Source organism: Neomonachus schauinslandi, chromosome 15 (assembly GCF_002201575.2).
Source record: "Neomonachus schauinslandi chromosome 15, ASM220157v2, whole genome shotgun sequence".
Taxonomy (NCBI): Eukaryota; Metazoa; Chordata; class Mammalia; order Carnivora; family Phocidae; genus Neomonachus; species Neomonachus schauinslandi.
In genome coordinates this window covers 58,386,654-58,401,161 of record NC_058417.1, presented here as the reverse complement: position 1 = coordinate 58,401,161, position 14,508 = coordinate 58,386,654, and the positions used below count along the sequence as shown (strand labels likewise).

The window sequence follows — 14,508 nt, the reverse complement described above, 5'->3', positions numbered from 1 at the left end:
TTTAAATCTGGAGTTTATTAATCCTCCACCTTGAGCCTACCAGCCTGAATTGCTTCCAGCTTCCCATATGGGTTATTGATAGCTGTCCTGGCAAACGTGTGGGCAGGAGGACAGGGACTCTGGCTGCTCTAGAGCCCCGGGGGCAGCATCTGTGACTTAGCTCTGTGAATCCCAGCGTGCATGGCCACTCGCAGGCATTTCTGGAAGGACTACGTGTCCCAGGGTGCACTGCGACTTGCCTGGCCCAGAACTGCCTCCTGGGGCATGTGTGTGGTTGGGCCTCTGTAGGTCCAAGGCTGCCACCGTCCTCTTGTGTCTGTAAAGTGCCACGCAGCAGGGTTCTGGTGGGACTCCTGGGAAGTACGATTTTGGACCCAGGTGATTCAGCTGTGCACAGATTTGTGTCTGCCGAGTGGTGGGCACAAGGCCCCTGCCAGACTAACACACCCAGGAAGAGCTCACACTTAGTGGTGGAGGCCCGCGTGCAAGCACAGAACCGCAAGGGGTCCCCCCTGTCCTGAGGGCCTAGCAGAGCGGGGGCAGCCTCTCATCTGGACGCAGCATCTTCTCCCTAGGAAGCCCTTGGCTGGAGCACTGAGGGAGGCCAGGGGGCAATTTGAGGATGTGTGTTGTTAGTGTTGGACAGCCACGTCATTTAAAAAAAATTTTGGTTTTGAGTTTTTTTGTGCTTGTTTGATTTTAGTAACTTGGGTACTTTTCAAAAAATTAACATTTCACTGAAGTATAACATGCATACAGAGAAGTGTCCTTTTGGGTGTATTCACGGCAAATTTTCAAAAAGTGAACAAACACATGGAACTAGCTCCCAAATTAAGGAATAGAGCGCAGCCAGCACCCCCTCGTCCCTGCTGCCGGGCCCACCGTCCCACCTCTAGCACCATAGATCAGTGGTACTGGGTTGTCACTTTGCATAAGTAGAAGCCTACTCTTAGGTGCCTTCTCCTGGCTACCTAGTGTTCCCGTCTGTGGCTGTCCTGCGGTTTATTGCTCTGCCTTTCCTAGGCATTCACGGCGTTTCCTCCCTGAGCTCTGCGAACACCTGCGCACAGGCTCTGATGCTGAGTGTGGCTTTCTCTGGGGTGTTTCTTGGAGCAGAGCAGCTGGATTGCACACACCTCCAGTAGAGGACACTTGTTTCTTCGGCTTTTATTTTTTTTTGCCTGCAAATATGTTTAATACACTTAGATTACACAGAGGTAGAGGGAGCAAGAAGGAAATGACATCTAAGTGAGTCCTCCAAGAATTCTTACAAAAGTCCCAGGCTGACGGCAGCCTCTAGGAACCGAGGCACCATTGACGTTAGAAATGAACATAAAATTTTATAGAAGTCTGCTGATTGCAGCATTCAGGTACTTGTACAAAAGGAGGGCTCTCTCTGCAAGCTCCTGATTTGTGACAGGGACCCAGGTACCTTACCTGGCACGGGATACCTGGAAGCCAGAGAAGAAAGACAGCTGGATTAAAAACACACAGTCAAGGGAGTTCTCTATTGGTCTTGCCCCATGGGGGCACCAATGTTCGGTTTTTTCGCTGCTCTCACCGCAATCTCAAAACCCAGTCCCAAGACCCTGTACTTATTTTTAAAAATGCTCTAGCCCTTTAGACTCTCCCCGAGACTTCCTAGTCCCTGCCGTGAAACTGTGTTTCTTCAGCTTTTAGATCACAGATAAACTCACTATAAACACCGGCAGACAAGTGTCTGCGTGAACACGTGTCCGTTTCTTCCAGGTGAATAGCGAGGAGTGCAATTGCTGGGTCAGATAGTGTCTATTTAACTCATAAGAAAGGTGTAAATGTCTTTTTTTTTTTTTTAAAGATTTTATTTATTTATTTGACAGAGATACAGCGAGAGAGGCAACACAAGCAGGGGGAGTGGGAGAGGGGGAAGCAGGCTTCCTTCTGAGCAGGGAGCCTGATGCGGGGCTCGATCCCAGGACACTGGGATCATGACCTGAGCCGAAGGCAGATGCTTAATGACTGAGCCACCCAGGCGCCCCTGTAAATGTCATTTTTAATCTCTTCCCGCCAGAATGTGTTCACCACTCATAGCTGTTGATCCCAGTGGCTAGAAGGGGATATATTGGGGGGTGCACACAGAGAGCTGGGGAGGCCAGTTGTTGGCAGTGCCCAGCTGTTTGTTAAGACTTGGAGGGGCCACAAAGGAAGCAGCGTCCCTGGCACTCTTTCAGGGTCACAAAGCATGTGGCTACCACATGCCGGGAATTGGTCCCTTTCAGTGCTGGGAATTGTCACCCATAGGCAGGGAAGTGAGGCAGAGCCGGGGCCTGGCACCCGCAAGAGTCAGGGGAGGTGGAGAGGGTGCTCAGGAGCCGTGCGTGTGAGGCAACAATACCGGCTCATTTTATTTTGTCTCTTTTTCTTCCAACCCTCCAGTGTGGCATTGTCCTGGGGGCTCTGCTGTTGGTTTTCTGCTCTTGGATGACACACCAGTCGTGCATGTTCCTGGTGAAATCGGCCAGCCTGAGCAAACGGAGAACCTACGCAGGCCTGGGTGAGGACGTCGGCGCTCGGCGTGGTGGCTGGGCATCCCCAAGCCCTTTCTTGGGAAGTGCGGCGTTCGAGATCTGGGCGCTGGGGCCTTGCTCCTGTATTTATTTACTTTCCTTCCACTTTATGCTTAAAGAGTTTCTTGAACAGCAGGTTTTCTTCCTTATTTTAAAATTTAATGCCGTTTTTAAAAACCCTTCCTGGAGACCCGTGCTTCACTGAGGAGGTGACACTTATTCTCCTGTTTCCCGTTTATGCAAATACCAGTGGAGAGCACCCCTTCCAAATTCAGGCGGGACCAGTGGCCCTCAGACCCCTGTGCACTTGCTCCTGAGCCCCCGGAGCCTTCCTTCGGAGCTGCCTGCCAGGGGGCTGCGGCGCTTCCCCACTTTGAATGCTGTGGAGGGGAGACGGCCGTTGGGCCCGGGCCGGTGGCCGGGATTCAGTCCCCTGTCTCTAGCGCTGCTGTTTCCTGATGCTCTGGGTTGTAATTTCATTTCCTTTAGATCTTTCTTCCTTTGATTTGGGCCAAGGGCGAGGAGGCTGTGCTTTCTGCTTCCTTTTGGTTTGGACCGGTCCCTGGGGCACTTGGCTCTGAGGGCAGGGCCCTGACTTCCCACACCCTCAGGCTGCTGTGCTCTGCATTCTGTGCTGGTGAGATTTGGCCTGGGGGCTCTCAGGAGCTGGGGAGAATCCCTGGGCTACTGATGAAAGCCACCCCCCCCCCCACCTCCGGCCAGTGCATGGCCGGGGTGCCAGGTCTGCTCTCCCTCTCACGGAGGAGAGGAAGTTGTGTGCAGATTCCAAGGGGCCAAGCAAAATAAAAACATCTGCAAGGTCCACGCGTGGGCTTTTGGCAGCGCCACCTCTGGTTCCCTTCCAGTTCGTCTGCTTTGCATTGGCACCGAGATCCTAGCATCTGTTCTGACCTCAGAGCTGAAGGAGTGCCTCCTTCTCTCCTTCCCGATGAGAATGGTGCTGTCAGGCTCTCGCTGTTGCTGGAGTCACTTGAGGCAGTGACAGTTACAGGTAAACAGGCCATGCCGAGATGACCTCATGCAGCTCAGGATGAAATGTGCTCCACGGCGCCCCTTCCTCCGCCTGCAGGGCTGTGGCCTTCGGGGTGATCTTTTCCTCCCCCGCCGAGGGTCAACATACGGCGGGGTTCCCGTAGCAGACATCCCACAAAGTGCTTGGCTGTGCTCTGACAGAGGACAGGTGACCCTAGACCACAGAGGCTGGTGGCTTTTGACAGCGGTCTGTCTGAGGATTCTTAGAAAGTCCCTGAGAAGGCAAACTGGTTTGGCTGGATGTGAGAGACTGCAAGGAAGGCAGATGGTGGACACCCTTGTACGGGGCTGCCTGGGGCTCCTGCCTTTAGCTGCTTGCGGTGACTGTAGCCCAGCTGCTAGAAGCAAAAAAGATCCCAAACCACCAGTGGTCTTCAGTTGTGCTTTTGGTCCCAAACAAGATGGCTCATTTGTGTGAGCTCCCACAGACCCTGTGGCCCCGTCTGCAGCATCAGCTGCCCTGGGTCCAGCCTCAGAAACAGAGAGACCCCACCGCTTCGAAAGGAGTCCTAGACAGGAAGAGTGGAGATTTCCCTTGGACCCTGTGGGTCAGCGGCCCTCCTGCTCCTGGGCAGACTTACTGAAGGGGTCTTTCTCCTCATCCTCTGCCTTCTCCTGGGCGAGAAACCCCATGAGAGCTTGCACCACAGCTGGAGAGGGTGGCCTGAGAGGAGGCCCCGCCGCCTCCCGGTGCCCTGGGGTCCGGGACAGACAGCCTTCGTTGGCAGAGCCCCGGGCCCCAACATGCATCGTCTGCAGGGTCCGTGGCCATCGGGCAGCGTTGGGGGCAGGGACGTGGCCAGATGGCCTTCGGGCAGACCTGGTGACGGAGCAGGGGCTGGACCGGCAGACGCAGCTCACCCAAGCGGGCTCCACGACAGGGGTGGGGTGTGGGGGGTGGGTTCGCGGAGGGGGTCTGCCACCCCCAGACGTGAGTGAGACTTTGCGGCGGTTTCTGAGTTTGGAGAGCCCCTGGCAGCCCTCCCCGTGCCGCCCTCCCCATGCCGCCCCCTCCGTTGAGAGCGGCGCGCGGGCGTCTGCTGCAGGGTGAGCTCTGCGAGGCCCGAATCACGGTGCCAGTGCCGTGTCTGTGGACGGAGCTTCTGTGTTTTTGTGGTGGTCTGGTGGCTGCTCTTGGGCCACGTTGGTGAATTTCATCCACTTCTTACCTGCCACTCCCTCGCCCTGTGTATCCTGCTTTGTGTAGACTTTTTTTTTTTTTTTTTTTAAGATTTTATTTATTTATTTGAGAAAGAGAGTGAGAGAGGTCACTAGCAGGGGAGCGGCAGAGGGAGAGGCAGACTCCATGCCGAGCAGGGAGCCCGATGCAGGGCTCCATCCCAGGACCCTGAGATTATGACCTGAGCCAAAGGCAGACGCTTCACCGACGGAGCCACCCAGGCGCCCTCGTGTAGACTTTCGTAACCTTATTTTCAGAAGATAGGCATGCCAGCCAGGCAGCCTCCCCCAGTGGTCTCAGTCCCCCGGGGCCATCCCGAGGCCCGGACCCCACCGTGCTGAGTGTGGCCTCTGAGCTCTCAGTTGTGAGGACTAGATGCTTCTGGCACTGTATCTGTGGTCCTGGGGTCCTGGTCAGCCTGCTGCCCACTCTTGGGCCTGGGGTGGGGCCTGTCCAGCCAGTTTACTCCCTGCTTGTCTTCGGATGTGTGACCCACATGTGTGGATATGTGGCTTGGGCGTGAGGGCTGTAAAGCCAACCTTTCTGATGCCTGGGGGTCTCTACACCCTCATTTATCCAGCAAATGTTTTATTGTCCTCTGTGCATGTGGCACTGGGGAATCAAATGCAGTCCAAGGCCTGGCTCTGGGGACGGCGGGAGTTGAGGTCACCCTCCTATCTTGAACAGCACGGTTTGGTGTGCGTACCACCTTCTCTGCCCTGCTGATGCTGGGCGTCGGTCAGGAGGAGGCTTTGGATAGCTGGTGGAGGGAGCGGGAGTGGGGCCGGGGTCTCGCACTGAGCCAGGTGGTCTAAGAGTCAGCCCTGTGTGCACAGCAGCCTTGGAGCCACAAGCTAGGCAGTGATCCCCAGGAGGAGAAGCTGCTGCCTGGCCTCCCAGGGAGGGACAGGGAGAGCCTTCCTCGTGCCTGTCCTCGCTCTGCACAAGAGCACCAGTCAGACTGGTATGAGGCCACGCCTACCCCTTGTCCCCATGCGGCCCAGCCTGTTGGCCGCAGAGTGCCTGTCCCAGAGAGCGGCATGCTTGCTCAGAACCCCTTGAAGCCCTTTTGCAGACACCTGCCGGCCTGTTGGGGCTGGTCTGTCGCTGTGGTTCCTCCCCCTGAGGGACAGTCCCGGGCGCCCTCCACCCTTCCAGTGCCGTGCCAGGTGGGAGGCTAAGGGCAGGGTGCTGCTGGGCATTTCTGTTTGAGACTCGGGGTTGGAGGTTGCTGAGGGATCTGCACTTGAAGTGGGGGGTGGGGGAGCCCAGGTAAAGAATGGGGTGAGTGGGGAGGCCAGAAACCGGGACAGCCCCGTTGGGATGTCGTTCTGGGTGTCTGGGTGAAGAGTGCCCCCTCCCACCTTGGTCCCCTGGCTAGCTGGAGTACCGTCCATTGCCTCGCTGTCCGGGATGCAGGTGTGTTCTGGAATTTTTGCTGGCAGTTGCTCCGAGCATTTGGGATACGCCGTAGCTATTCAGCTTCCTCACAGAAGGGACAGCGAGGAGCGGGGCCACCTCTGTGGGGCACTGAGTTATGTGTCCGGTCTAGAGGCATGCTGCCCAGCGGCTGTCCTTGGGAGCCTCAGAGCGCCTCCTTTGGGTGACAGCAGGCCTTGGGCTGCTGCCTGCTGACTGGAGTCCTTAGTTTGTGAAGGTCTCAGCTTGGCCTTGAGTCTGTGGCAGGGAGTCAGAAAGGCAGGGAGGCCGGCATGACCCTCAAGGCAGGGGCCTTTGCTGGTCACCCGCCTTCTGCCCGTTCATGGCCTCTGTCCTCTGTGTGATGTGCCAAGCTCCCTTGCATTTGGCAACGCTGTACCTCTTCCTAAGTCACTGAGAAGTGACGAGTGTTGTTTGGACTCATCACACCAACTGGCTGCATGTTTCCTGCTCTCCAAGTCTCCTCGGAACGGGAAGCTGGGCTCTGCTGTCACACGCACCCCTTTCTGGTCGCTCCTGGGAGATGCGAACTTCCCTAGAGGGTGGGGGCATGCAGGGTTCCTGGGGCCACGGTTAGGTCCTGGGAGGAGCCTTGTCAGGCCAGCTCTTAATCTCTCCTCTGCTCAGAGCAGTTCTGCTGTCAGGAAGGAAGGACAGACAGCTCCTTTCCACTGTAGGACACACTGTTGTCTACCTTGAGGGGGGCAGGCCTGAGACCTCTTGTCCCCTCACCCCCCAAAGTGCCCCACTAGAAAGGATTCTCTAAGTTTTCCTCTGGAATCACAGAGGGTGAACCTAAAGCCCTTAGCCAAGTCGCTTTGGCGCGGGCCATGGAAACGTGGAACTGTCCGCGCCCTCCCCCGGCCCGGGTGCACGCAGCATTGGTCGCGGGGTGCGCCTCCTCCATGGCTGCACGTGGGAGACTGCCACTTCACGGGGACAGGTCTCCTTTGTTGTTTTTAATGAAGAAAAATCAACTGCCTGTGGCTTTCTTTCCTTTTTGTTCGATTTTCTGTGGTTTCCATTTGTTGATGGTAGACCTGAAAAAAGCATGGGACCAGAATCTTAAAATGCTCTCCTTACACCCTTGAAATGCCAGACCAGCAGGTTTTTGTCAAATAGGCCTTCCCCGCTTCCCTCGGTGGTGTCTTTGCTGGTGTGCTTTTCATGCTGTCGGACTGACTGCCAGTTCTCTTTTTCTGCACTAGCGCTGCACGCCTACGGAAAGGTGGGGAAGATGCTGGTGGAGACCAGGTACGTGGTGGCGCTTCGCCGGCCTCACCCCCTCAGTCCTTCTTCTCCTGCCCTGAGGAGAAGCCTGAGGGCCATTTCACACTGAGCCACACATCTCGGATGTGGACTGCTTTACAAGGTGGTACTTTTCTTGAGTGTCACTTACTAAATAGTTGAAAGTTCAATTTATTGTTACCCTTAAAATGATTCGTGTCGAGGGCAAAAGTCCCACTTAAGTCTTACTAAGGAAGATGTGAAAATGGGGACCTCGGGGAGCTCAGCACTGCTCCCGAAACCCGTGTGCCCCCAGCCCCCGCCACGGTCACCTTGAGGCAGCATGAAACTGGAAATGTCCTGTCTTTCTCCCTTTGGAGTAGAGTTTTATGGGATGAAAAAGTTGCTGGGAAATTGCACTTTTAGGCTTGTAAATTAGGGAATCGTGAATGCAGAAGAGCAGCCCCCTGAAAGCAGTTGATCGTTCTTTTAACTTGTGTAGCATCACGGTGCAGTTTGGTAGCCCCGGAAAGATCGCGCACAGTCTCTTGTGCAGAGAAAAGCTTAGTCATTCAGGTTCGTTCCGCGTAAAAGAGCGAAGTGCCCCAGGCATAGCTCAGGCTGGCAGGCCCGAGTTCTCGGGGCAGCGCATCTCACCGGGCCGGCTCAGGCGGTCACGAGCCAGCTGTGTCGGTGGGGACGGGTCGCGGTGAGGGGGTGAGATGGTGGACTCCTGCTAGGATGGGGCCCTTTCAACCCGACCTCGTTCTCTGCAGCATGATCGGGCTGATGCTGGGGACCTGCATGGCCTTCTACGTTGTGATTGGTGACTTGGGGTCCAACTTCTTTGCTCGGCTCTTTGGGTTTCAGGTGAGAACATGCTCGGGACCCGGTGCATTGGCGTGTTTGCGGTTGCTCCTGGGGCAGCTTCCTGTGACGCTCCTGCAGGGCTGCATCTCAGCCCCGTGGGGACCGGGGGGCGGGGTGAGACCAGCCACCTGAGGTCGGTTAGAAGAAGCTTCTGGATGCTGTGGGGTTAGTTCCAAGCCTGCGGGTTGGAAACTCTGGGGATCCACTGGGGTGATGCCTGCCCAGCATGCTCGGCTCCCCCCAGGTGATCGGTACCTTCCGTGTGTTCCTGCTCTTCACGGTGTCCCTGTGCATCGTGCTCCCGCTCAGCCTGCAGAGGAACATGATGGCCTCCATCCAGTCCTTCAGCGCTATGGCCCTCATGTTCTACACCGTGTTCATGTTTGTGGTGAGTGCCGGGGGTTCCTAGGGGTGACGGGAAGGTGCTTGAAAGCCGGGGAGATGTTAGAGTCATCCTTGTGAGCCCTGGTGGGGCACGTGGGCTGCCTGGACCTGGGCCATCAGGGCAGCAAGGGCGCCAGGGCAGGGGGCGCGGCCGATTCCCCAGGAAACGAAGTGTAGATGCTCCTTGTTTTACGGAAAGACATTTCATGTGTAGTTTGTGATCAGGAGTCATGGCTCCAGCATTTGGTCACAAGGGCTCAAGTTGTTTTCTAGATGAACATTCATAGCCAGCCAGTTCTGGGGGGCCGGTATGGGACACATGCTCAGAACGCTCATTTCCTACTGAGCGCCTGGAGGCCTCTGAGTGGGAGCCTATGGGGCCTGAGCCCAGGGTCTGCCTGTTCATAGCGAGGGTCAGACCTGCTCGCTCCTGAGTGAACGCAGTGAAAATCTTTGCCGTAGCTTTTCCTTAGACAGCTGAGCACTGGGTGGCCATTCCCAGCATCCCCCAGTTGTGAGGGCTGCCCAGTGATGGTTACAGTACTCTCCAGACAGCCCTGTCCTCTGGGGGTTTGTCTTTTATTTTTTATTTTTTTATTTTTATTTTTTTTTTTTTTTTTTTTTTTTTTTTTTTTTAAAGATTTTATTTATTTATTTGACAGAGAGAGATATAGCGAGAGCAGGAACACAAGCAGGGGGAGTGGAAGAGGGAGAAGCAGGCTTCCTGCAGAGAAGGTAGCCCGATGTGGGACTCGATCCCAGGACCCTGGGATCATGACCTGAGCCGAAGGCAGACGCTTAATGACTGAGCCACCCAGGCGCCCCTATTTTTTTATTTTTATTTTTATTTTTTTAAAGATTTTATTTATTTATTTGAGAGAGAGAATGAGAGACAGAGAGCACGAGAGGGAAGAGGGTCAGAGGGAGAAGCAGACACCCCGCCGAGCAGGGAGCCCGATGCGGGACTCGATCCCGGGACTCCAGGATCTTGACCTGAGCCGAAGGCAGTCGCTTAACCAACTGAGCCACCCAGGCACCCTTGGGGGTTTGTCTTTTAAAGTGTGTGTGTGGGGTGTGGGGGGGCCCTGGCTGCCTTAGTCGGTGGAGTGTGCAGCTCTTGATCTCAGGGTCTTGAGTTCGAGCCCCACGGTGGGCGCAGAGCCTACTTAAAAAAAAAAGAAGAAAGTGTCCAGACGGGCCTGGGAAGGGCCTGCCAAGTTGTGGGGACCGTCCCGTCACCTGAGGCAACTGAGGTGGGCATGGCGGGCGGGCCTCACTGTGCCCCGTCTGCTGTATGCGTTCAGGGCATGGGCGGCTGCCTCGAGTGCCAGGAAGGCCCTGCAGCAGGAACTCCTGCTGGCTGCGTGGGCCCAGCTCGCGGCACAGCACAGGGCAGCAAACTGGGGGTGCGTGACCCCCAGCCGGCGGCACCAGGTCTTGCTACAGGGGAGCATGCGGCCAAGCTGCGGGTAGCACGGGCCCGGCAGCGTCGGTAGCCCGCCCGGCCGGGCCTGGGGTCCCGAGTCTGCCTCGTGTGCTGACCTGTACTGAGCTCAGCTTCCTCGTCCTCATGCAGATCGTGCTCTCCTCCCTCAAGCACGGCCTGTTCGGTGGGCAGTGGCTGCAGCGGATCAGCTACGTGCGCTGGGAGGGCGTCTTCCGCTGCATCCCCATCTTTGGCATGTCCTTCGCCTGCCAGTCGTAAGTACGGTCTGCTCCCCAGGGGCCCGAGGCGCGGGAGGGTCCCCGGGGGCGGGGGTCCATGCAGGGAGATGGGCGTTGTGTGTTCTCTGTAATTGGTGATGCGGGCCACCAACGCAATGTCTCGTTCTATTGTGACTTGTCCCCGCTCCAAGTTGAGGGAGAGAGCTGTGTGTATTTTTACCGAGAGAGAACCCGACTTTATTCCCGAGACGTGCTGCCGGCAGTACTGGGGACAGTGCCCAGTTCGCCCCCTCCCCCCAGAAGAGTTGGCTGTGGGCAACACAGAACAGCCCCAAACCATCTGATTCACACAGTCCCAAGCATTTTGCCAGAGTCGAGCTGTTCGTGTGAGAATATTTAAAAGGAAATCGCACAAACATTGACTTCCGACTGCCGCCGGGGTGCCTTCAGAGGGGTGTGCGCGTGCGCGAGTGTGTTTTCTCTCTGGCACGCGGAGCTCTGTGAATGCAGAGCAGCCTATTTCCATAATTCCAGCAGCATTACCTTCACCACCGAATGACAAGAGCCAGTGATTCATGCCCGGTCGGAACGGTAACCTGCTCAAAAGAGAGGCGTAAATCCGGCATGGACAGGAAAAGACCATCAGTGCACAGGGGGGCTGGCAGAGCCGGCCCCCCTGTAGCTCCAGTGGGCACGTATTGTGCCAATCGTAAACTAATGTGGCAGATAAAATTTGCTCGTGCTGCTGTGTTTACACCCACATGCAAGATCCAAGTCGTCATTTCCCACTTACTGTCTCTTTTGGCAGCTCGGTTTCCACCAGAACACACTCTACTCTTGCTGTTTAATGTCCCCATTATAATTGGTGACAGAAGTTACATTCTCTTACCTTGTTACCAGTTGTCCTTTTTGTCTGTGAGTTTGCTTTTTAAAAAATAAACCTGTGGTTGGGCTTTGTGGTGGTGACCACGGAGTAGCCAGCCCACCTCTGTTGGGTTTGGTTCTTAGGTCAAATGATAGGTTCCGGAAGGGCTGTGAGCCCACAGCTTGTTCTTCTGCTCGAAGAGAGCGTCGGCCCTATGGATAACGCCCACATTCTCCCCAGTGAGCGGCTGGCAAGGCGGTCCGCGGAGCTTGGGGTGACCCGTTTGCTGACCTCCCCACCCTTAAAAACATTTGCATTTGACAAGGGCAGAGACAGCTCTCCCCTCCCACTGTGTCTCTGCCCCAGAGTGCGTGAAAGACGGGCTTGCCTGGTGACTGTCAGACCGCCAGGCCCTGGCTGCGTGACTGGTGTCCTTTCTGTAGGGATGGGCCAAACTTCTGCTTTGCTTTTGCTGTCTGGCCCTTTCTGATCTTACTTCCTAGTAAATGAGTACTTGGTGGTGCAGAACCACTAGGCCCTGTGGCCTGGAGAGGCAGCCCGGAGAATGCTGAGCACGGAGGAGCCTGGTCCACACCAAGGCCCGGGTTTGTGCATTGGGGCTGCACACGGAAGGCTCCATCTGACTCGGGTAAAATGAGTCGTGGAGGCTGCTTGGCAAGGTGGGCGGTCTGGGAACGCTCTGTGGAGTGCCGAGGTGGGTCGTCGTGGACGTCTGTGGCTCCCAGCAGCAGGTTCCTGGGGCACAGGCGGGATTAGAGGGGGGCCACCGCCTTGGGCTTTCTGCACTTGTTCATGCCCCCGCACTGGGCACAACCCCTCCCCACAGCACCTGCAGCTTGTGCTGGGGGCCAGGGATAGGGAAGTCCCCGTCCGGGGGTCTGAATCTGCTCCCCCAAGTTGGCACTCACTGGCGTGGACCCTGTCCCAGCCCACGGAGCTGCTCGGCATTGAGATGTTGGTGCCATTTCCCCTCCAGGCCCTCTGCCACCGGCTTGGGCTGCATGGGCAGGTGCTGCCTGGCGCCCTCCAGCCAGGCCGAGGGGAGGGCAGTTATCCGGGGCGACCCCTGCCCTCCGTGGGTGCCCCAACAGGACAGGGGGCCTGAGCTGGGAAGCAGTTCCCATCAGTTCCTGTTTGCTTTTCAGTGACGTCTCCTTTCACTTTCTCGAAGGTGGTTTTGGGGCTTGGCTCCACTCACTGTTATGCTTGTCCATTTATTGGCAACGAGTTTCTGCATCCTGACGCCCCCCTGCCAGCGGCGTCCGGCATGCGTGACCGCTGGCCATGGCTCCCGCTCTCTCAGCCGCTGGGACGCCACAGCACACGGGAGGGAGAGTGGCTGCCTCTCTGTCCGGGCACCCCCGAGTGTAGCTTCCCTTCCCGGGTCTGCACACAGCCCTCCCCCCCCCCCCCCCCCGGCCCTCCCCACCTGCTCCCCTCAGGGACTGTCTGCTGTTTGCAGAGAGCCCGGTGGCCGTGTCCCGTCCACCAGCACTGCGCTGCTGGCCCTGGGCCGTGCGTGGGACAGAAGCGGCTCTCTGTCCCTCTGGGCTCCGATCGGCAGCACTGAGGCGAGGGCAGGTGGCCTGGCCCTGCTTACGTTTGTTTAACTTTCTGTTCTTTTGACGGCGATGCTCGGAACCGCTTCCTGCCTCCCCTGTAGACACGTGCTGCTTCAGGGCAGTGGTCCTGCTCCTGCTTCTGCGGGACAAATGGCCTTTCATTCGGTGGCACTTCTGAAATGTTTACAGAGAGCTTGTTAGGGGGGTGCTCCGGTAGGGGGGTGCTCCGGCTGCACTCTGCCATCCAAACCCCGGCCGTGGCCCTGAGTACCGTGGCGGCGGGTGTGTTGGAAGGAAGGTGCTGGAGACTCGGCCGGGGACTGGGGACCTGGGAATGAGGGCGGGCAGAGGGCATGTCTTTCTCTGGCATCTGCTTGGCGAAGTCTCTTGTTCTATACAGCCAGGTTCTGCCCACCTACGACAGCCTGGATGAGCCGTCGGTGAAAACCATGAGCTCCATATTCGCCTGCTCCCTCAACGTGGTCACTGCCTTCTACGTCACGGTAGGCGCCCTTTCACACCGCCCCCTCCCCTCCTGCGTCAGGAACGGGCTCTGCTCTCGGCCGCGGCTCTCGGCCCCGCTGCAGGCTTGCCCATTGCTCCTTTCCCATCCCGGGACTGGTGGCCACGGGGCAGACCTGCCCCTCCGTATCGCTCCCATCCTGGGGCCCTGCGGGCACCTCAGCACGGACTGCTCCCACATCACACTGGCTGGGAGTCTCTTCTGACTTCTTCTCCGAGACCTCTGGTCATCTGCTGTGGAAAGGGGCACGTCTGTTTACAGAAACGGGGGAGTATAAAATAGTGGAGGAAGAAAATAATCTTCGATTCTGGCCCACGGTGCAGTTACAGTTAACATTTTGGTGGATTTTTCTTCCGGTTCTCATGTTCCCATTTGTTCTGTTTTTCTACACTGCAAGTAAAATGTGCAGTACGCTGAGATTCTAGCTTGTTTCCCCGAGCTCCATGGCATCTGCGTTCTTGTTAGTTTCTACAGGTGGTCCACGCACTTTGTTGTCCCTGTGGTGGGGCCGTCCATCGTGAGCACGGTTTTCCCCATGGTCCCTGGGTTTGGAGGTTGCCCCACAGGAAGATCGGCCGCTCCGCGGGGCTCGTGGGGCTCGCGGGGCATCCTGAGACTTCCTTTCCACGCGGTAGCTCACTGCCCTGGTGCCTGTTGTGTCTGCACGGAAAGTGTATTGGACCCTCCCTGACGGCGGAGCCTTCCGGCTGTGGGCGTGCGCTTTACGGGCCAGCAGTCCCGCGGGTGGCATGGTCTTGCTGAAGCTGCTCGTGGGGTGGCCTGTGGGCTGTCTCCGGGACCGTGTGCCCCCCGCTGTCGCCCTGCCGCAGGTCGGCTGCTTTGGCTATGTGAGCTTCACCGAGGCCACCGCAGGCAACGTGCTGATGCACTTTCCCTCCAACCTGGTGACGGAGATGATGCGCGTGGGCTTCATGATGTCCGTGGCCGTGGGCTTCCCCATGATGATCCTGCCGTGTCGACAGGCCTTGAACACGCTGCTTTTCGAGCAGCAGGTAAGATTCTTAAGGCCCTTCAGGCGACACTTCACTAGGAAAATGTTACTTTGCTGATCTTAATTATGTCCTCTTCTGTTGCCTTGTGCTGGTTCTTTAGTTTTCTGGGCTGTGGCAGGGGGAGCTTTTCCTAGTTAAAAATGGAAAAGCTTCAGTTAA

General features: G+C 57.0%; 1 protein-coding gene across 5 annotated transcripts in view; it reads left to right on the top strand.

Annotated features, from left to right (window-relative positions):
- The window catches only part of SLC38A10 (solute carrier family 38 member 10), a 41,470-nt gene that overhangs the window by 1,412 nt on the left and 25,550 nt on the right, over positions 1 to 14,508 (top strand). For 3 of the 5 annotated variants that reach the window (XM_021680915.1, XM_021680917.2, XM_021680916.2), the window contains exons 2-8: positions 2,416 to 2,533; positions 7,428 to 7,473; positions 8,223 to 8,316; positions 8,561 to 8,704; positions 10,277 to 10,401; positions 13,214 to 13,316; positions 14,167 to 14,349. In XM_021680915.1, coding sequence (XP_021536590.1) covers positions 2,416 to 2,533; positions 7,428 to 7,473; positions 8,223 to 8,316; positions 8,561 to 8,704; positions 10,277 to 10,401; positions 13,214 to 13,316; positions 14,167 to 14,349 — 813 coding nt within the window. Of the gene's footprint in view, positions 1 to 2,415; positions 2,534 to 7,427; positions 7,474 to 8,222; positions 8,317 to 8,560; positions 8,705 to 10,276; positions 10,402 to 12,730; positions 13,317 to 14,166; positions 14,350 to 14,508 lie in introns of those variants that run through there. The other 2 variants (XM_021680918.2, XM_021680920.1) reach the window with 2 other exon arrangements.